General features: G+C 43.9%; 1 protein-coding gene across 3 annotated transcripts in view; it reads right to left on the bottom strand.

Annotated features, from left to right (window-relative positions):
* Positions 1 to 18053, bottom strand: part of LAMP3 (lysosomal associated membrane protein 3) — a 36291-nt gene extending 18238 nt beyond the window's left edge. For all 3 annotated transcript variants that reach the window (XM_036926700.2, XM_036926699.2, XM_036926698.2), the window contains exons 1-4: positions 17810 to 18053; positions 11084 to 11811; positions 10306 to 10434; positions 702 to 759 (exon numbers count right to left, since the gene is read on the bottom strand). In XM_036926700.2, the coding sequence (XP_036782595.2) occupies positions 702 to 759; positions 10306 to 10434; positions 11084 to 11811; positions 17810 to 17855 (961 nt within the window). In that variant the 5' untranslated portion in view covers positions 17856 to 18053. The remainder of the gene's footprint in view (positions 1 to 701; positions 760 to 10305; positions 10435 to 11083; positions 11812 to 17809) is intronic.
* Positions 18054 to 21232: the final 3179 nt, after the last annotated feature.

Consider the following 21232-nt stretch of genomic DNA (forward strand, 5'->3'; position numbering starts at 1 on the left):
GTCCCTGGACATAGTAGCAGGTTCATGCCTTAGGACCTGTGCACCTGTTGTTCCTGCCACATGGAAAGACCTTTCCTAGGCCCAGATGTCCCCAAATGGGGGTATCACTCTGTTCCAACCTCACCTCCTTAGAGAGGCCTTCTGTCCCTGAGGGCTTCCCTAAGGCCCTGCCTAAATGTCTTCCTAGTGATCTCTACCCCCACCCTGCTTGTACTTGCTCATAGAACTCATCACTACTTCATTGTACATTATAATTTAATGTGTCTGTTTATAGTCCTTTCCCCACTTCCAGAATGTAAGCTTCCTGAGGACAGGGACTGTATGTTTGAATAATTCTGCATCCCCGTGCCTACGACAGGGCTTGGCACCTAGCAGACACAACTACATCCTCGTAGCATGCACGACTCTGAGAGTACAGAATAAACTGCACTAGCACAGCAAACCTGTCCAAAAGTCACTAAATTCTTCACTGTTGCTGGTAATGATCTCTGACATAATGCAGTCCAGTCCCCTTCACCAGCATGTGGGCAGACTGAAGCACCTGAAGATAGAGTGAGCAGCCCAAAGTTATAGTGTTGGTTCCTCTCTTCGTCTGCTTCTCAAGAGCGGCATCAAAGAGTCATGAATTGACTGGAATGAAAAACGAACTAACCAGAAACACAGTGTCGCCGCTGGTGGGGTAACCTGCTCTAACTACTTACCTGGGTTTGAGACAGTCAAATAGGCTCCCACTTCACTGACATAGTATGAATCTTCCTCCTGTAAAACAGCAGTGTGTTAATCTTTGGGTGATCTGTTTTCATATTTATGATACTGGCTTACAAACTTTATTTAGGCAGGATTCCAGTCATTAATTCCTCAACATGGGGGTTGGTGGGGGTTGGTATGGAGCCATAATTGTGTTTGAAAATGTCAAAAGAAGTACATAGACCACACAATAAACAAATGAGTAATAGCTTGCCCTTGGCCCCAAGTTTCTCTACTACACACCTGTTGCTCAGCCTGAAATTCAAATTCCACAGGTAAGTTTTGAATCCCTTCAGCTGGGCCAAGTTTCCCTTTGTTAAAATGCAAATATGTCTGGAAGGCAAAAAGCTGGAAGGGTATACATTAATGTTTACTAGTAACTAATACCTTAGACTAGGGATTCAAACTGAGACCATTCATCCTTAAGGCTACTGTGGTTGGACTTCATGGGATCCATAAACCCTCTGGGAAAATAGCGTGTGTAAAATAGTGTGTGTCTTTTCCTGTGTAGGGCATCAATTGCTTTAAGCAGATTAATGGGTTCATGTCTCCAAAATGGTTAGATGGGGCCACCATGAGGGATCCTGGGAAGAAATGGTTTACCCTGAGATCCCTGGGTGTTCTCTAGAAGAAGACCCCAGCTGGTTATGTTCAGAAATTTAAGCAGTGCTCCACATTTTGTCCAGGAATTGTCCTTTTGGAAAAACAAAACAAACAAACAAATTACAAAACAGCCCTATAACCTGAGAGACTGAGGGTGTGAAATAGTAAAAGGTATTGGATATGAAAGGGCAAGTTGAAAAAGAAGTTTTTATTTTTTAAAGTAGGTGATTTGCAGTGTTATTGCTTCTAAACACTCATTAGAAAACTATTCACAAGAGGTGCAAAAACCAGTAGAACAACTAAATCATAATCTGAAATTTAATTACCTTTGGAAGTTTCAAATCTAGTCATTACAAAAGTTTAACAATAATAATCTTGACTACATTGTAGTCCATTTATATATTATTTGTGAATGAAATGATGACTCCTTGCACAATATAAATGTCCCAGAAATACAAACTATTGCTAAGGTCACTGCTCCTGATGCACTGAACTCTAGATCCTATGATTCATTGAATAGTATCCACCACATCCTGGCTTGTTACCTTGCAGACACTGTAGCAGGCACCTCTAGTTAATCTTCACAACACCCAAGAGAGGTAATGGAACTCAGTGACTTGTACAAGGTCACAGCCCTAAGAGGTGGCAGGGGAAGATATGACCCCAAGCTGCCTGTCTCCAGGTCTAGCCTTTAGCCTCTCATGTCTACTCCAGACCAGCCATTTCTCTAGGTCCTGGGAGAACACTAAGCCTGGCTTCTTCCTTCAAGGTGCTCAGTGTCTGGTCTCAAAGGCAACTTGAACAAAGTGCTTGGATCATCTGTTTGTCTTAGAGAGAAACGTCTGTGACCCAGGCCCTTTTGGGGTCTTTCTCACACCATTTCTTCATGTTATTCTTTACTGGGGGTCTCTTTTGGTATAAGAGAGACCTGTACTTCAGGCCCCAGAGTCACTGATACAAGACCCTGCCCCATCCTAAGGCAGAGAGGATCTGCTGAAGCAGATAGTGACATGAACGTGATGTTGTTTTTGCATTGCTTGGGCTGAGTGTGAGATTGATTTGAGGGGCAACACCACAGTGACAAGGCCAGCTTGGAGCTCCCTGGGAGATGTCCTAGAATCTTCCCTTCCTGTGCCATCTCTTTGATCTATCCTCGTAAGGAAAGGATGCTTTTATTTCTGTAAAGTCTTCACTGTTTACTAAGTGCATGCTTTCTCCTACATTGCCTCCTTTGATCCTCACAACAACTCCCCTGAGACAGAATAAATATTATTAGCCATTTTACAGCTAAGAACAGAGGCTCAGAGGAATTAAGAATCTACCTCTGATTCACATTGTGAGACAAAGCAAGGTCTTGAATACAGGTCCTGCCCTACATTTCCCTTCATGGGACATGTGGTTATAGACAAAAATTCATTGTGCAAGAACTTTCACATTCCCTGAAAAGCAGTTGCCTATATATAGCCATCTGTTGGAAGCAGGATGGGCTACATAATTTGTGGGGCCTGGTACAAAGTGAAAATGTAGGATCTCTTGTTCAAAAATCATTTAAAATTGCAAGAGGTGACCCCAAAGCATTAAACCAAGCATGGGCCCTGCTGACTGCGCAGCATATGCTCATGAAGCCAGGCCTCATAGGAGGGATCTTCCTGCCCCACGTGAATCAGCTCTCTATGGGCTAATGCCAAAGGTCGGGCCTTTCTCGGCAGATGCATGGTGCTCACAGTCACTGGAGTTCACCTTAATGATGTAACAGGACAGGGGACAGAGCATCCAGGTTTTCTTCTGTTTTAACTGAGTCAAAACTGGCCAAACATTCACTGGGTCTGAGCTGATACCCCTCTTTGTGGTAAAGGAAAAGCATTCATTAGGTGAATTCATGTAAAAAAAAGGGCAGGGGGATGGTTAGTTTCCTTGAGATTCCAAGTTTTACATAATTGATGCTGCTGATATCAAATAAGACTTGTCTAGACAATTGTACCCACTTTTTCTGGAGAGCTGTGGTGTTACAGGATGCTCTTGAAGGAAAGAAAATAATCTTATTTAAATCACAGCAAAGCATTTTTTTAGACTAGGAAATTCAGTATTTGGCATAAGTTGAATGGTAATTGGGCTGAAGTTTATTCTACATGAGGGGCTGGCAAGTTTTTTTCCATAAAGAGCCCAGCAGTAAGTATTTTAGGCTTTGTGGTTCCCTGTACAAACCAGTCAGTGCTGCCGCCATAGTGCACAAGTGGCCACAGACGACACCTACCCACACAAATGCAGCCACATGCCAAAGAAACATCACTTACAGACACTGAAATTTGAATTTCATATCATTTTCATGTGTCACAAAATATTACTTTTTTCCCCAACCACTTAAAAATGTAAAAGCCATTCTCAGCCTGTGAACTATACATCTTTTGGTTGCAGGATCACTGTGGTCTAACGGTGAGAGCTTGCCAACTCCTAGTCCACACCATCAATGAAGAAAAAGGCTGCTGAAAAGTTCAGTTATTTATGGAATGTCATAAAAAGAGTAGTTAACCGCCTGCTTGAAGGGATAAAGTGCTGCTAAGAATTTTTAAATACCATTTTAAAACATCTCTTTGTTCCCATGTATTCTAGTTTGAGTTGTCGAATCATGAACATACAAAAAATTTAATTTTTTTTTTACTTATTCAGTAGAAGAATAGGGATAATAATAACAGGCCTTACCTATTAGGTTGATGTGAGGATTAAATGAAGGAATCCATGTATGAAACTTGTAGAATATTCACTCAATTTTTAACTGGTGTTGGTCAATTAATATATGACAAAGGAGGCAAGAATATACAATGGGGAAAAGATAGTCTCTTCAATAAACGGTGCTGGGGAAATTGGGCAGCTACATGCAAAAGAAAGAAACTGGACCACTGTCTTCAACCACATACAAAAATAAACTCGAAATGGATTAGGGACCTGAAACTATAAAACTCTTAAAGGAAAACATAGGTAGTAAGCTCTTAGACATCAGAATAGCAATTTTTTTCTGGATATGTTTCCCCAGGTAAGGGAAAAAAAGCAAAAATAAATAAGGAGGAGTACATCAAACTAAAAAGTGTCTGCACAATGAAGGAAACCATCAATAAAACATAAAAGCAACCTACTGAATGGGAGAATATATTCACAAGAGATATACCTGATAAGGGGTTAATATCCAAAATATATAAAGAGCTCATCTACCAAAACAATATATAAATAATAATAATCCAATTACAAAATGGGCAGAGGACCTGAATAGTCCTCTGCCCATTTTTAGAAAAACATATTTAGAAAAATATGTTATTTTTCTAAAAAAAACATACAGATGGCCAACAGGAAAAGATGCTCAGCATCACTAATCATCAGGGAAATACAAATCAAAACCACAATGAGGTTTCACCTCACACCAGTTAGAGTGGCTAATATCAAAAAGATAAGAAATAGCAAGTGTTGGTAAGGATGCAGAGAAAATGGGAACTTTGTGCACTGTTGGTGGGAATGTAAAATGGTGTGGCCACTATGGAAAGCAGTATGGAGGTTCCTCAAAAAATTAAAAATGGAAATACCATGACCCAGCAATACCACTTCTGGGAATTTACCCAAAGGAAACAAAATCACTAATTTGAAAAAATATATGCACCCTGTATTTACTGTGGCATTATTTACAATAGCCAAGATATGGAAGCAACCTAACTGTTCATCAATAGATGAATGGATAACGATGTGGTACATGTATACAATAGAATATTACTCAGCCATAAAAAAAATCTTACCATTTGCAACAATATGGATGGACCAATTATGCTAAGTGAAATAAGTCAAAGATAATACCTTATGATTTCACTTATATGTGGAGTCTAAAAAAATAAAATTAGAACTAAACAAAACAGAACAGATTCATGAATACAGAGAACAAACTAAAACTGGTTGCCATAGGGGTGGAGGAATGTGTGAAATAGGTGAAGGGGAAAAAGAGGTACAAACTTCCAGTTATAAAATAAATGAAAGGATAGCATAGGGAATATGGTCAATAATACTGTAACAACTTTGTATGGTGACAGATAGTAACTACACCTGTTGTGATGAGCATTTCATAATGTATATAATTGTCAAAGCACTATGTTGTACTCTTGAAACTAACATAACATTATATATCAACTATATTTCAATAAAAATTATTTAACTGGTATTAACAATGGCAATAATAAATTAGATTGTCCCTTCCCAGGAAACCTCTCATTGAGCTCAAAGGATGATTTTTACCTATTTCCTAGAAACTCAGATCTACCACAAATAAAAAGAGAAAGCAAGAGAGTTAAGCTTCGATAGCCCTATTGACTAAAGAAACAGCCAAGACCTCTGAGGGATATAGGAGTGGGGTGAGTTCAGAGTAGGGGTAGAGGGTTTGGGAGCTTCTAGCAGGGGCCAGAGGTAGCCCAAAGGCCAAAGGAGATCACATGCCATATGTGTTGCAGTGTATAGTATCTGCTTTCTCCTTCCATGCCCATAGGGTTATTCTCTGCCAGATGTTTTTCTCATCTGGGCTTCAGGTTGGAGAATTAGAAATATCTACCGTGCTAGATTCTTGATGACAAAGTGAAAATATTTTGTGTACCCATCATCACTGACAAAAGGGGGCCAAGGATTCCTAATAGCTGAATATGGTACTTTTAGCACTTACAGGGGTCTATTTGAATAGACCACTTACAAAAGTCCCATTTATTCAGTCAGTGGAATGCTGATAGAGTGGTTCCTCACTGCCAGTATAGAAGAGAGCTCTGCAATAGCTCATCAAAGAGATCCTAATTCCTTAAGAACCCTAAACATCCTTCTTAGCAAAGGACAGGGTCCAGAGCAAGCCAACCATGGCAGCCTGCCAAGGAAGACAGTGTGCCTTGACCTCCAGGCCCATGGTCCTCTCTTCAGCTTCTGCAAACTGTACTGTGGGGGTTTCGTAGTCACAGATGTTCAGGATATGGATTTTGTCTTCAACATCAATCAGGCCTTTTTTGCTTAGCCTTGTTGTGACTACATCAAGAAACCTCTGCTCTGAATATAGCAAAAGAAGCTGAAGTAGCTGTTTCTTTAGAGCTACAAATCTACTTTCTGACAGCTTGACTCAGAGTTCTCTGTGAAATTTAGGTTCACTCCCTTATTGATACATTTCTTCATCAGACACTTGCTAAAGATGTACCACGTACAAAGTCAAGGCTGGGCCCTAGAGGGTGAAATGTGAATAAGTCATAGCCTACCCTTCAAGATGGCCAAATGTGCGGTAAGTGCATTAATGGAGGTCTGGGAACAACAAACGGAGGTACAGGGAACCAAGAGAAGAAAGTCTCCCAGTTTTACCTGGGACATAAGTAAGGGACCTAATAGAGTGAAGAAAATGGAGCTCTCTTAAAGGATGAATGCAAAAAGGGGCTGAGGGGCAGGAGGGCATTCCAGGCAGAGGGAAAACAGGGCATGAAATGGTATAGCATACTTGGGAAGTCCTACATAGTGCACTCCCAGGGTGTTAACATTTGAACACTGATCACAGTTCCCAGGAGTCTGCAAGCTAGGAGAGCTCCTCATGCACTGAAAGGCCCTGGGGAAACACCAGGTGGGTGGGCTGCATTAGATTTCCAGACCTCAGCTGCCCAGTACACTCCTGCCAGGTAGCTGATTTATCCCACGTCCTGGAGCCAGGGCAGGAGGCCCTGAGCTGCCCTGCCCACCAGGTGGATGACAAGGGGATAGTGTTGAGCACAGAAGAATAAACTCTACATATTACTGAAAGATGTTTTCAAAACAAACGATCTGAGCAGGAAGGAAGTTGTGGGACTCAGGGGCAGGGAGGTATCCTTATCTTACACTTGAAGGGTCTGAACAACTTTCAACATATCACCTTAATCAATTGAGACTCTGAGTGGAAAGGTTTTCAGTTCTTTAAAAAATGAAACGGAGAGAAATGCTAAAGGAAACCCACCTCTCCTAATTCTGTATGGGCCAGACACCATGCTCCATACTTCACATATGCTAGCCCCGTGCGCCCTCACAGCAGCCCGGCTAATGAGGTGCTGGCCGCTCTACCTTACAGGAGAGGAAACTGAGGCTCAGAGGGAGCTAGCAACTTGTCCGTGGTCACATGGAAACAATAAAGGTAATTGAAGTCTTTATTGAACAACGTCAAGTGACAATCTAGGAGGCAGATTTTTCTTCACGTTTCTGTCATTGGTTGTATTTCATGTCAAAAATGACAAATCATTGTATGTGATTTGAGACCTGGAACTGTAGTCTATATTTCCTTTATTTTCTTCCTTAATGTCTACCTCAGTGTTGGGGACAAAGTAGGTCCTCAATAAATTCTTATTTATAAATTGTTGGATAAACCAGGCTTGCTAATCAGCATCCATGTACCTTTCTACATTTTGGTTCTCATTAATAACACTTACTATGTTACAATGAACATAAACTCCTATTTTCCAAGTTGTTCTTTTTCTCTAGAGCTGTGATTCTCAACCAGGGGTGATTCTGGCCCCAGGGGACATTGGGCCAAGTCTGGAGACATTTCAAAGGGTTACAACTGGGTCAGTGCTGCATCTGGTGTCAACTAGGGAGAGGCCACGGATGCAGTCAACACCCCACACAGCACGGGACAGCTCCACCATCAGGATTTACCTGGCCACAAAGCTAATGCTGCTGTTGTTGAGAAACATCGGTCTAGAGAGGATAGCAACATCTGCAAAGTGGCTGACTGAACTGTTGAGCCCATTTCTCTTGTGGAAAAATCCACATAGCTTTTCTGCCTAAAAGAGTTTCACACAGTCCACCTGTTAGGGCAGAAGTCACAGTGCCAGGTCCACAGGCCAATTCTGGCCACTGTGTTTGGCCAGCACAGTGTTCGAATTTTTAAAAATGTGTTGCCAACACTTAAAAATCATATGCTTTTGTGAAAAGATCTGGCTTTCTGCCTTCTCTTGAATAATCAGAAGATCTGGCAACACTGGTTTGTCATTACTACCTGATAGAGGTTATATGTAAAATATTTATTTAACTGGCACAGCAAGGCAGCAGCCACTTAGAATGGACACCCGACCATCCAGATGAATGCCCATCATGACAGACAGTGACAGTTCCCAGAGCTAGAGGCCAGCCCAGCCCCTGGCAGCACCAGCCAGAGCTGAGGAGTGGCTGCCCTTCCTGGGGAGGATGGGCACTCTGTACCACCATCCCCCTCTTGTCTGCCATTACTGAGGCTTGCCCCTTGTCATCTCACACTTACTCTAACATTTTTCTTATGCAAATTCAATGGAAAAATGAAGCTTCACTGCAAGTGAGGAGACAAAAAAATAAAGACTGCCTGTTTCAAGGAAAAATAAATTTTTACTAGCCTACTTCACTCACTAAGTTCTAGCTTAGCCCCTGTCATCTTTGAATTTGTGGCTGCTGTTTTGGCTTAAACAAGGTCTCTTTTAAAATGCCGATATTCCCCAGAAGGACTAAGGCTGACAGAAACTTTTACCCTCTTTGAGCCTCTTCACTTTCCTCTTGATGCACAGCTAAGGTCAGCTCAGGAAATGGAGTGAATAAGGTGAACTTAGTTTGCAAGACTCAGGCAAATCAGCTCTTGTAACACTTGGGGCCATAGATTAGAGTGGCTCACCTTGCTCCCCCTGGAAATGGGTGGAGGAAGGGAGGCCCTGCTGGTCCTTCTTCCTCTGTCTGGGCACCCATTTCCTGCCCACACCTCTGAAGGCACAGAGGATTTCCAGAAAGGCAGGGGTTCACTGTGTGGGTGGAGTTTGATCAAAGAGGGTCCAGCCTGAAGGCATTGGAAAGGCAGAGGTAGGGAACATCAGGAGACAGAGCCGAGGAACAAAGTGACCTTGAAAACTGCCAAAGAAACTCTTATCTGCAGGTTGGCATAATTATTTCCATTTCGTAGATGGGAAAACACTGCCCAATCAGTCAGACATCATACAGTTAATAAACATTATGGCTGAGAGTCAATCCTGATTTGTCTGACCCTGAAGTCTATGTACATTCCTCTCTAATATCTGCTAACCAAGACCACCCTAACTTCAGGGATCACATCGGGCAGGTAAGAAGGAGGCGCACATCAAGTCCCACCGTGAGGGCCCCCTAGCACCCCCTCTCTGGCTCTCACTCAGCCTATCTGAAAGGCACCTGGGGCAGGCAGGGGCAAGTGTTACCCTTGGGAAGAGGATGACCAGCATCGTATCCCCAAGGCGTTTGTCCACTTCAGGCGCTGTGATCCTAGTACTGGCCACTGAACAGCTACTTTCCACATACTGGACAATGCTTTTTACAGAGATGATCTTTAATTCCTTTCCCCCATTTTTCAAATGATAAAAAAGTTCAGACAGGTTAAGTTGCCTGCCTGGTATCACAAGGAGAACAAGTGACAGTCAAATTGTACCCAAGACTCTCAGACCATGCCACATGCTCTTTTCACTCTACTCTGTGGTCCATCCTTTCCAGGATATGGTCTGAAAACCCAGTGCCTGGTTAGTTCCTCAATTTTGTCTGCCATGGTTGGAAAGAACCATTGCGACATTTGATTTTTGCTTTTAGACTAATCCTGTTGCTTAGTACCCACTGGAATTTTCCACAGGTCTGTTCATCTGTACAACTTCCTCCTTTGGGTGGTTTGCCAAGGGCATCTGCAGCCAGACGCCCAAGGCCAAGTCTCCCCTAAGAGGTACCAAAGCCCTTCTTGGGCTGGACAGAGGAGGCTGACGTGGGAAGAAAGCAAACAGAAGATGTTGACACTTCCCTTCTCTCCACCTCCATGCCCCTCATTCTTATCAGAGAATAACTCCAAAAGCTCTGAGATCTGTTTCCCCTGGAACTCGAAGAGAAGTGCGGGATTGCCCCACCGGGCCTAGGGTGAGGGGAAGGGAAAGTCAGCCTAGAGTCAGTGCAAAGCAGCTCAGCTCTCACCTTGGTGAATGTGAGATTCACAAATCCGCCCTGGAAATTCAAGAGGAGGTTGGATCTTCGAAAGCCACAGTTCCCAGAAGCATGGGTTCCATTGGGGTCAAGGTTGAAATATCTCTGAGGTGAAAAAACCTAAGCCAAATAAAATAGATGGGCTCAGTGAGCTGTAGAAGAAATCTCTAGCTATGGAACTAGAGGCACAGACCAGTACATAGGCCTGAAGCATAAATGAAATGAAGACCTGCTCATGGAAGTTTTATTTGAAATACTAAAAACTGTGCAAAAAAATAAAGCATTATTTTTATGGTGTTTTCTTTGGTAACTCAAATAATCTTAGCCTCATCCCCACCCCTCCCATCTTCTTGTTAATCTGGAGTTTTCATATTAATGTCACAGTTGGCTGGAACCATGGAGACTACCCAGGGCAAACCCCACATTTCACAGGAAAGCGGCTGTGAGCTGGATGTCCTCTGGAGGGTAGGGCCAAACTGGGGTCAGCAGTGAGCACACCCCAACCCTGCCCACGTTGGCGAAAAGTGAAGGGTGTGCGTATTTAAAAGTTTGGTGTGTGCCTTCCTCTATGCAAACAGTCACTATTGGTGTCTATTTTTACATGTATTCCAAATCAGAGTCACCTTTTAGCGGGCACCTGGAGAAAGAAGAGCTGCAGTTATTTATTTCATCAAAACACAAGAAGCAGGGGAATGTTCATTCTTAGCAAGCCAAACTGCGCGCGGACTTTTTGAACAGAGCTTTACAAAGTCCTATGGCCCCAGCTTACCGACTCCGTGTCTTGAACAGCGAGCTCTATCCCCATCTCTGCTTTGATACAGAGCCTGCTTCCATTTAGAACTTCGTAAGTTCCAGTCTTGGCTGATGATGGCTGAGGGGCAAGGGTGGGTCCGGGAGCTGAGGGGGCAGGCGAGGCCGTTTGGGGGGCGCTGCGCGTGGCTGCGGTGCGTCCTGGGGTGTGGGTGGGCGGAACTGGCTTCCAACTGCTTGTGCTGTGGTGTGATGGGGTTGACGGTGTTGCTGGAAGGGTGGTCTGGTTACTGGGTTGCGTGGCCCTCCCAGTTGTGTGGCTGGCAGTTGGCGGGCTGGTTCCAGTTGTACAGGCCAGGGGAGTGAGGGCAGTTGGCAGCGAAGCAGGAGCTGTGTGGGGGCCTCCGGCAGCTGCATGTGCATTGTTCAGTGTGGTCACACTTGTTTCTAGGGCGCGGATTCCTGGGCTGGCAGATGGGGTGCTGTTTGTAGTCGCCAGGGAAGTTGTTGCTAGAGGTTTTATTGTTGTGTGTGTGGTTGGGGTGTCCGAGGTGGAGGCTGTGGCAGCTGTCTGAGAAGGGACACGATCATCCAGTGACCTTGCTGCTGAGGTTCTGGGAGGCACTTGGTTGGCTGGTGGCAGGAGAGAAGGCTTTGCTGTGGCCTGTACTGCTGCTGTCGTAGGCGGAAAGGCCACGGTTTCTGGAAACACCTTTGCTCTTATTTGACTGCCATAGTGCAAAATGACTGCAAATTGGGAAGGAAGCAAAAGTGTTAATACTAGCTAACCGCTGCTGTGATGACCTGGTGAAGCCAGGGCAGTGTGAATAATGGCGATGAGGATTTACACAGAGCTGGAGAGTCTGCAGAGAATTGTCTAATTCCAGCTTCCAAAGGAGTCTTAAAGATCATCTAGCCCAAGCCATTACCTGATGTGTGAATTATACCTATGGATATTTGCCATGTGGTCATCCAATCTATGCATTCTTACCGCCAATGATGGGAGATTCATTCCCTTCCATTTTTTATCTTGTCACCAGCTTTTCTAAATACAGACCAGGTCCTGGTGTTTCCTTACTTAACCTTTTGAATGGCCCATGTTTTCCCAACTAAGAAAGAAAATTAGGCTGTAATTGCTTTGATACATCTGGTGGGCTGTCCTTCCTGGTTTGGCTTAAATGTCAGCTCCTTAGAGAGTCTGCCTGGTCCTCCTTCCATAAAATAGCCCCCCAACTCCAACAATTCTCCATCACAGTGTTACATTCAGTGCCATCACTGCACTAGCTGCAACTTGTAATTATATAAGGGGATGGTATTCAAATACTCAACAGTATTAAGCCTGGCCCGACGGTGTCCCAGAAGAATATCAGCTCTGAATATATGTTTATTTACTGGTTTACTGATTGTGCGTTTCTCCCACTAGCTTAAAAGTAACCTCAAAGTGTGAACTGTGTGTATTTTTCACCACCTGTGTCTGTCCACAGAAAGTGTTCAGTGGGTAGAGACTGCATGAATAAATAACTGAATGAGCAAATGAGGATAATAGAAGTTATACATTTTTTAGGATTGCTGTAGAGCTCAAACAAATTGGCTTACGTGAAAGCCTTCCCAGGCCCCCAAGCATACCTATGGTGTGAGCTATTGTCACAGGTCCTCTCCTGGGCCACCCCTCACAGATGGGAGGCCTCTGGCTCTTTTATAACCAGAGGACTTCTCTCCTTGCCTCCTTCCAGGAAGATAACAAACCAGAAAAAGGACCACAGTGCGGCTGATGCTGCCTGAGAGTTTACTATCAGGCATTGCACTGAGAGACGGCTGCATGCTGTTTGCCCGCTGCCTTTACACTCACTGGGGCTGGAGCTCCCCTTGCTGGGCAGAGACCTGGGAAAACGTGGGGAACGGGGAAGGAGGTCACTCCGTGCTGGAATTTGGAGTTCTGAAGTTCATATCTAATCAAATCATCTATAAACTCCTTTACTATCTCCCTCTTTCATTCAGTACATTTCTAAGTGGTTACTTTTCCCATTATAATAACAGTAATAAAAATTTTAAGTTACTGGACACTCACTATATGGCAGGCCCAAGGTTAAGGATTGTCTTTCACCAGCTCCCCTCAGAAACCCTCTGGTGAGTACACTATCCACCTTTCAGAAGAGGAACTCAGGCTTATAAAATCCCATCAGTTTGACCATTACACAACTAGTGAATTTGGAGCTGAGACTCAGGCCTCTGTGTGAGCCAAACCCTGCCCTTGGATTTGGGGATGGGTGGAGTGGTGAGCATTACTGGGAAGAATGGTGGGAGAAGAGACAAAAGCAGAGGAGAGAAGAAGAGTAGGGGGCCCCACCAGGGACCCCGATTCACCAAACCCTCACGATGGTGGTCCTTGATGAGGCTTTCAAAGGCTCCTGTCCTAAAATGGTGATTATTTTCCAGAAGACAAGCTCTAACTTTTAAGCCCTAACTACTAACTAATAAGTAGTGACACGAATTACTTCTGCCGAGCTGGCCTGAAAAATGGGAAAGATAAAAGTATCCATTCAAATTGCCTTGGCTAACCTTTAAAAAAGACTTATTAATGACATTAAGTTACTTGAGGCTGTCACTAAAGAGTCTTTTTGGTATCTCAAATATTTGTTTGGATAACTGAAATGTATGATACTTCAGAGTTGTGAATTTTACAGGCTGTAGTTTACTTTGTAAGCCTTCAGGAAATCATTACACATGGAACCTTTATGCCCACACTGGAGAGCTCAAAGCAATATTTTTCCTTTCAAGATTGTTGTGAAGGTTGACAGTTGTTGAAGATTTATTTTCACAATTCATTTGGGCTCAACTGGAATTGCTGGTTCCTCGGTGAGTACCCAACTGGAACCCTGTGAAGTTCACACCATTATTGTGGAGAAAGAGAGTTCATTCCCAGGTGTGGTTTCCAGAAATATCTGGTAGTAAAAAACAGACTGCTGCAGAGAGCTCTGGGAGCCTGGAAACCACTTCCCTTTTGGTCTCCTGGGGGGAATCCTCAGGTCCTTTATAAAATCTCACCATGTATGGCTTGTGCTTATGAGCTAAAGCAAATCTTCTCAACTGGGAAGGACATCCTCAGCTGAACAGCACAGCTTTCAGAGGGGGAGCCTTCCTTATACTGCACGCAGAACTCCTCCCTCTGCAATGATGAACAGACTCAAATAAGGGGGAAAAGGACATTGGTCTTTCAGGAATGCACAGCATCCCAAATAGGGCAAGAAATCTCCTGGTGCCCATCAAGGTGTGCTCAGTGCGTAGGGAGCATCTGTGGACTGGCTGGAGGTGACGGGGTCATGATGTCCTGATACGGTGTGTGATGTGGTGGATGGAGGCTGGGCCAGCAGGGGGCTGGACAACAGGGACCAAAAGTGTCAGAGTGTGTTACAGATTGGACAGGTCTGGGAAATACTACTAACACCTTCTCCTTCCCCTCTCTGGCCTCTCCCCTCTTCCCATCTCACTGTTGGGGTGTAAGGTATATAAGATAGGCAGGTGATTAGAGGGGAAACTGATGGGGGGAGGCATGCTGTACATTATGATATGTCCCAGAAAGCTCATATGTTTGTTAGGTACTCCATGGAGATAATACACTGAGAAACACTCTGTTTTATAAAATCTATGTATATGAACACACATATACGACCAATCTTTGTCAAAATTGGGTCACAGTTTTTAAATGGGACCTTTGGCCCCAGAGAAGTTTAGTCAAGTTCACCAGTCTGAGACCCACAAAGAGGGCACTAGGCAGAAGCAGGGCAGGATATAGCTCAGAATTTGTCTCGACCCACTCTCTACTCAAAATAATACAGTCCTGAAGTCCACACGCTGATTTGCCAAATGCCACCCCCTTCCAACCCCTGCATCTCCTCTCCCCTCTAGATTCCTCTCTGAGTCTAGGAGACTCAGCAAACAGGTACCCCAGGGCCTTGACCCACTGCTTGGACTCCTGTAGGTGGTGAGCTGCAGAAAGAGGCATGAGAAGGTTTTGGTTCCCCTACAACCCGAAGAAGGAGCTGAGATGACTCATCAGCCTGGCCTGGCAAAGTCCATGACTACACAAAGGTTTCTTCTCTAGGTATTTTCCAAACAATCAGTCCTTCCCAGATAGCCTGTGTTCAGTTTCCCTGCCACACCCAACTCAGCAGGTATGTAGGTGCCTCCTCTGAGCCAAACTCCAACCAGGAACTAGGGACAGGTCTTTGTCCTCAGGGGCTCAAATCCCTGTGAGGCAGACACATAAATGGACCACACTCCTCTGTGTGACCTGTGTTATTCCCAAAGTACACCGCAAATGCTGTGGGGTGGAGTGGGGAATCCCACACAAGGAGAAATTCTTCAGGCAAACAACAAGAAAAAAGTGTCCTAGGCAGGAGGAGTGTGTGCAAAGGCCCGGAGGCTTCTGAGCCTGGTGTGCAAGGGAGGGGCTCAGCATGAGACCAACGGGGAGGGGGTGGGGAAGAGGCGAGGGCAGCAGGGAACAGGCCTGGTCTTGTCTTGGAGGCTGCACTTTGTCTGCAGATCTCTAAGAACAAAGTTGGAGAGTAAATGGAACCCCGTGGCCACAGCCAAGGGCAGGGGACCGAGTCTCTGGCGCCTCCTGGAGCAGCAGAAGCAGCTGCAACTGGGTGCTGAAGGCAGCATGTTTCTGGATGTGTGGGCAGCAGGCAAGGGCCCTGTGACACGTTCTGCCACAGTTTCACAGTTTAGCCTTAGGCCTTTTAGCAAAAAGATATAAATCCTACCTCTGTTTGTTTCCTGTGGGACCTGAGATTCAAAGAGAATCCTCAAACAGAAGAGGCTCTAGCCCTGTGGCAGAGACTGCTGGCTAACTACCCCAAAATCCAGTCTCCCCTTTCTCCTTAGTAATAAAGTAGAATTGAGAGTTTAAGCTGAGCACTTGCTCTCTGGAATAAAGAACCCTCCCTATTTCCAAGCTTCCTTTCCAGCTGGGTGGGAAAGTGTGACTGAATTTGAGCGAAAGAAATTGAAGTGGTAGAGTTATGTGGGCCTTCTAGAAGGGCTGCTGAAAGCTCAGTCACCTACATGGCCTCTCTATTGCTTTACAGTTTTCTTCCTTTAACCAGCTTGCAACTTGTATGTGATGGTTGGAGCTCCAGTAACCATCAACTGCCACGAGGAGACATACAGGGTTAGGTCTCCCCTAGGATGGTGGGTCCATGATAATGAGTTCCCATACCAGTCCTGAATTCTTCTGGGCTTGTATTCACAGGAGAGAGAAACAAACACTTATCTCGTTTATTCACTATTATTTGGGACTAGCATGTTATGTGTAGCTAAACCTAAACGTAATTGATACAAACTTAAATCCCTTCATTTTATGGAGGAGGGATTTCAGACGAGGGGCTCAAAGTGACTGGACAAAGATTGTACAACTAGTTTACCTAGAAGCCATGTGTCTTCTAGCAAAATGTCTAATGGTTTTTGTTTACCTCCAATTCAACAAGTACTTCTTGAACCTGTGCATGCAGGGCCATGTAGTGCAATAGTGCAGAGCACGGACTGAAAGCCAGACTCCCAGGTGCAAATCTCAGGGCTGCCACTTGCTAGCTGAGCGACCATGAGCAATTCCTTGGCCTCAGTACCCTCGTCTGGGAAATGGGACACCTTTACATGCTTCATTCACTCAATTCACCTCTGAGAATTTGCAGCTCAGCAAAGGGCAATGTAGGCATTTCCTCTCAACCTGCCATGGCATTTTTTGAACACTCATCTCATTACTGAATCCCCTAGTCATCCTTCAGCCATTAATTAGAGGTGCTCAGACACTGGTCACCGAGAGTTACTAATAGCCTGAGGCCTCTTGCTTTTTTGTTAGGTGGCCCTGCTGAATGTAATGATAACTTTCCCTGTTCCCTCCAAAAAAATGTGAACTGTGCTACCAGAAAAACAGCCTTCACCCAACTTTTCCTAACAATTCAGGTTACAATCAAGTGCTGTTTTGTCCCTCCTGTCAGCATGTTAGCAGGACCACGTGGACAAAGCTAGGTCCCCACATATTCAATTCAGGGGTTTTAGAAGGAACTGTGAATTAACCAGCAAAGTTGATAACAGCACACAAAAGGACTCAATACCAGAGGAAAAAAACGCTCTTGGTGAAAGCAGTGGGCGGGGATGTAAAGCAATCATTAGAAGCTCAGTTTCCCAGACAGCCTCTCTGATCTGAAGTATAATGGTAATAAAAAGGAAAAAATTTTCTGGCTTACACATTCAGAAATGGCACAATCTGTCAGACCACATATCATTCATCTTCACAAATACTAGCACTGCCATTTGAGAAGGACAGGAAAAAAAAGACATGACCTGCTTTTCCCAGACAATGTAGCAAAAGCTTCATTTCTAAGCCCTGGCTCAGTTCTCCATCTCTTAAATCTTAGTGATTTCTACAAACTCTCCCCGATAAAGTGCCCAGAGCCCATTTGGGATGCAGAGGCAGCGTCAGTCTTCTGGGGTTGACACCTACTCTGCCCGACTCCTAGAAAACAAATCTAAACTGTGAAAACCCTTGGAAATAAATACAGGCGTGCTCCACGGTAATGAGGAGGAAACGCTCCAAGCCAAATACCCACAGTCGCTGAAACTCCTATGCTATCTGCATATTCTGTCCTGTCTCACCTTGGTCAGTGGCACTAGAATGCATTTGAATAAAACAGGACCACACGTGGCAAGGTCACCCTGGAAAGTTCTGTGTAGCACTCACCTGCCAGAGACACGAAGAGCAGCACCACGGAGAACTGCCGGGGCATGACTGCACAGCCAAGGGCTGGCTCTGCTGCGGCGCCACCTCCGCTGGAGTGGTACAAGGCCGACGGGACAGGCTCTGGGAACAAAGAAGACACCTGTCTGCCCCCTCATTCACTTGTGGCGGAGAAACGAAAGCCACTTGCATTCTGAGAAGCAGCTAAAAGGCCCTCCCCTGTGGTGTACTGAGTGGGGAGGGAAACCGCAAGCGGTCCTTGGGTAAAGGCGGGCATTTGATCTCCGCCCTCAGGGTTAGTGAGGGGCGAGGCTGGGAGCGGGAGATCCCCAGTCAGGGTGGAGGGCATCTGAGAGGTGGAGGATCTGTGGCAGCAGCAGCTTCCTTCCAGTAAACTGGGTCTCTATTTTTCTCTAAGATCTTGAGTGCATTTCTGTAAAACCCAGAGGCTCTTAGTCAGGAGGAAACCAGTCTCTCGGTCATGAAGAGGACGAGCAGGAGTCTTAAAACTCAGCAGCTAGAGTGCTGTCTCTGTGTATTCACAAAAATCTGAGGCTGCCCAGCGTGATGCCCACGGCTGCCTCACTGGGAACTCACCTTGAGGGCAGTGGGAGGCCTATGAGCTTGGAGTCAGGGACTCCTGGGTTTACATCTGGCCCTGAACCCACCAGCTGGATGACTTTGGGTGGCCTGAGTCACGGTTTTTTCTGCTCTATTGTAGGGATAATTATGCCCACTCCCAGGTGGTTTTCCTGGAACACAACAAATACTATCTTTGAAAGGCAACCTTTTCATGTCTTATCTCCTTCCTCTATTAATTAGACAAAACAATGATAGTCTCTCTTTTAGGGCAATGAGTCCTAGGAAGGAAACACATTTAGGCAGTAGCTTGGACACCTCCCTGATTACTGGGTTTAGGGCTTTCTGCTTAGTCTCAAATAATCTCCTAAAAACTTTGTCTGCAATGATTTTATCTTACTAAGTTGCTCTAAACACTAATCAGACAAATTGACCAAAGCAAGTAGTGTGATTCCAAAATGGATTTTTATGGTAGAAGATAAGATTAACTTTTGTCAGCCTGATTTCAGGAACTCCCTGATTAACAGTCTATAATTTGGTCAATTTATTCAACAGAAAATGATTAAGCAGACATTATGTGCCAGACATTCTTCTCACTCCATTTAAGCCTCATGGCCACTCCGCATGGGCCCTGTTGTTATTATTGCTGTGCCACTTCTCAGATGGGGAAACTGAGCGTGGAGACGTCAAGTGACTCAAAATGAAGAAGCTGGCTATGAACCTAGCCTAGCTTAAGAGTCTAGGATTTTAAACACTATGCTGTACTACCACTGACAACTAGAATGTAATATATGCTTTCAAGTTCCTTCCTGCCTAGTTGAGAAACATTTACTGATATACAATAATAGCCAGAAAGTGACTGATTAATTGTTTGGTTCCCAAAGCCACACTGGATGAGGCAAGGAGTAGTCAGAGATGACTTCATGGTGGTTGCATCTTGGAGAGACTTTGAAGGTTACAGAAGATATGAATAGTTGGAAACTAGCAATAATAATAACAGCAGCAATAAGTTTCCTTAAAGGAATCTCTGCTACGTTCCTGACACTGTGTAATGCATATGGACCCTCTACAAGGTAGATTGTTTTAAATTCTCATTTTGCAGATGTAGAAGCCAACATCACACTACAGGCTAAGCTTTGCATCTCGGCCTGTTTGGCTTTGAAGCCTGTGCCCTTCCTGCTGGCCCACAGGAGCAAAATCTCTTGAGTAGTGATGGGTCTGACTGGAGGTTACTGGGGAGCTGTGGGGAATATGGTTGGAGAGGCCAAAAAAGCCCCACGAAGTAGCCCAGCCTCAACCTAAGAGGATGTGGGGTCCACCAAAGGCTTTGAAGGAAGAAGTTGTATATGGAAGCAGGGTTTAGCCTGACACATGGTAAGGACTGTGGTTTTGAGGGGAGAAGGGTCATGCATTGATACAGCCAACATTTACTGGAGGGTGTCTGGAATAAGTCTCCTGAGCAGGTCAGAGGATCAGAGTCTGGACGCTGTTTTTCAGGGCGCCTGCCTTTGACTGGAGGAGAGATGCCACAGCTGAGTATTTCAGAAGCAGCTACGACTTCTAAGTACCATTTCAGATATATCCTTAAGTTTTGGTATGCTGTGCTTTTCATTCTCATTCATCCCAAATTATTTTCTAATTTCCATTGTGATTACTTCTTTGACTCATTAGTGATTTAGGAGTTTGTTGTTTAATTTCCACATATTCATGAATTTTCCAAATTTTCCTTCTGTTATTGATTTCTAATTCTAGTCCATCATGATTGGAGAACATATAATTTCAATTCTTTCAAATATATTGAGACTTGTTTCATGGCCTAACACATAACTTATCCTGGAGAATGCAATATGTACATTTGAGAAGAATGTGGATTCTGCTCTTGCTAGGGATGGAGTGTTCTATAGATGTATGCTAGTTCTAGTTAGCTTTTGATGTCATTAAAGACTATTTCCTGTTTGGTCTTTTGACTAGTTGTTTTAAACAATACTGCAAGTGGGGTATTGAAGACTCCAATTATTATTGTTGTATTGTCTATTTTTTCTTTAATTCTGTTTTTGCTTCATGTATTTTGGGGCACTGTTGTTAGGCTTCTCTGTATTGGTGATTTTTATATATAGAATGACTCATTGTTAGAAAATGTCCTTTGTTTCAAGTAACAACTTTTGTTTTAAAATCCATTTTTTCTAATATTACTATGGGTAATGTTAGATGGGTACTCAAGCTCTCATTTGGCTACTCTGTCCATAGTATATATTTTTTCACCTTTTTACCTTCAACCTATATGAGGCTTGTCTTTGTAGACAACATATAGTGGGACCATGTTTTTTACTCATTCTGCCAATACTTGCATTTTAATTGGAGTGTTTAACCCATTTAATGTAATTTCATTAAATGTAGGATTTATGCCTGCCATTTTGCTCCTCTACTCCTCCATTATTATGTTAAATAGGTATTTTCTGGGATACAATTTTAATTCCCCTTTTCTTCCACTTACCATATATATATATATATATATATATATATATATATATATGTTATTTTTCTCAGTGGTTCCCCTGAAGATTACAATGAACTTCTCAGCAATGAATGAATGTAATGAAGTTTATAATGAACATCTTAATACACTTTAATTTCAATAAAAACTGCTCTATATAGCTTCATTGCCTCCCCTATGTTTTGCTGTTATTGCCTGACAAACTACATCTTTATACATTGTATGCTCATCACCATGGGTTTATAATGACTGTTTTATGCAGTTGTTTTTTAAATCAAAGAAAAAACAGTTAAAAACAATGCTATAATCTGAGTGTGCTCTCCCTAAATTCATATATTGAAGCCCTATGATAG

Source organism: Manis pentadactyla, chromosome 1 (assembly GCF_030020395.1).
Source record: "Manis pentadactyla isolate mManPen7 chromosome 1, mManPen7.hap1, whole genome shotgun sequence".
NCBI classification, from domain to species: Eukaryota; Metazoa; Chordata; class Mammalia; order Pholidota; family Manidae; genus Manis; species Manis pentadactyla.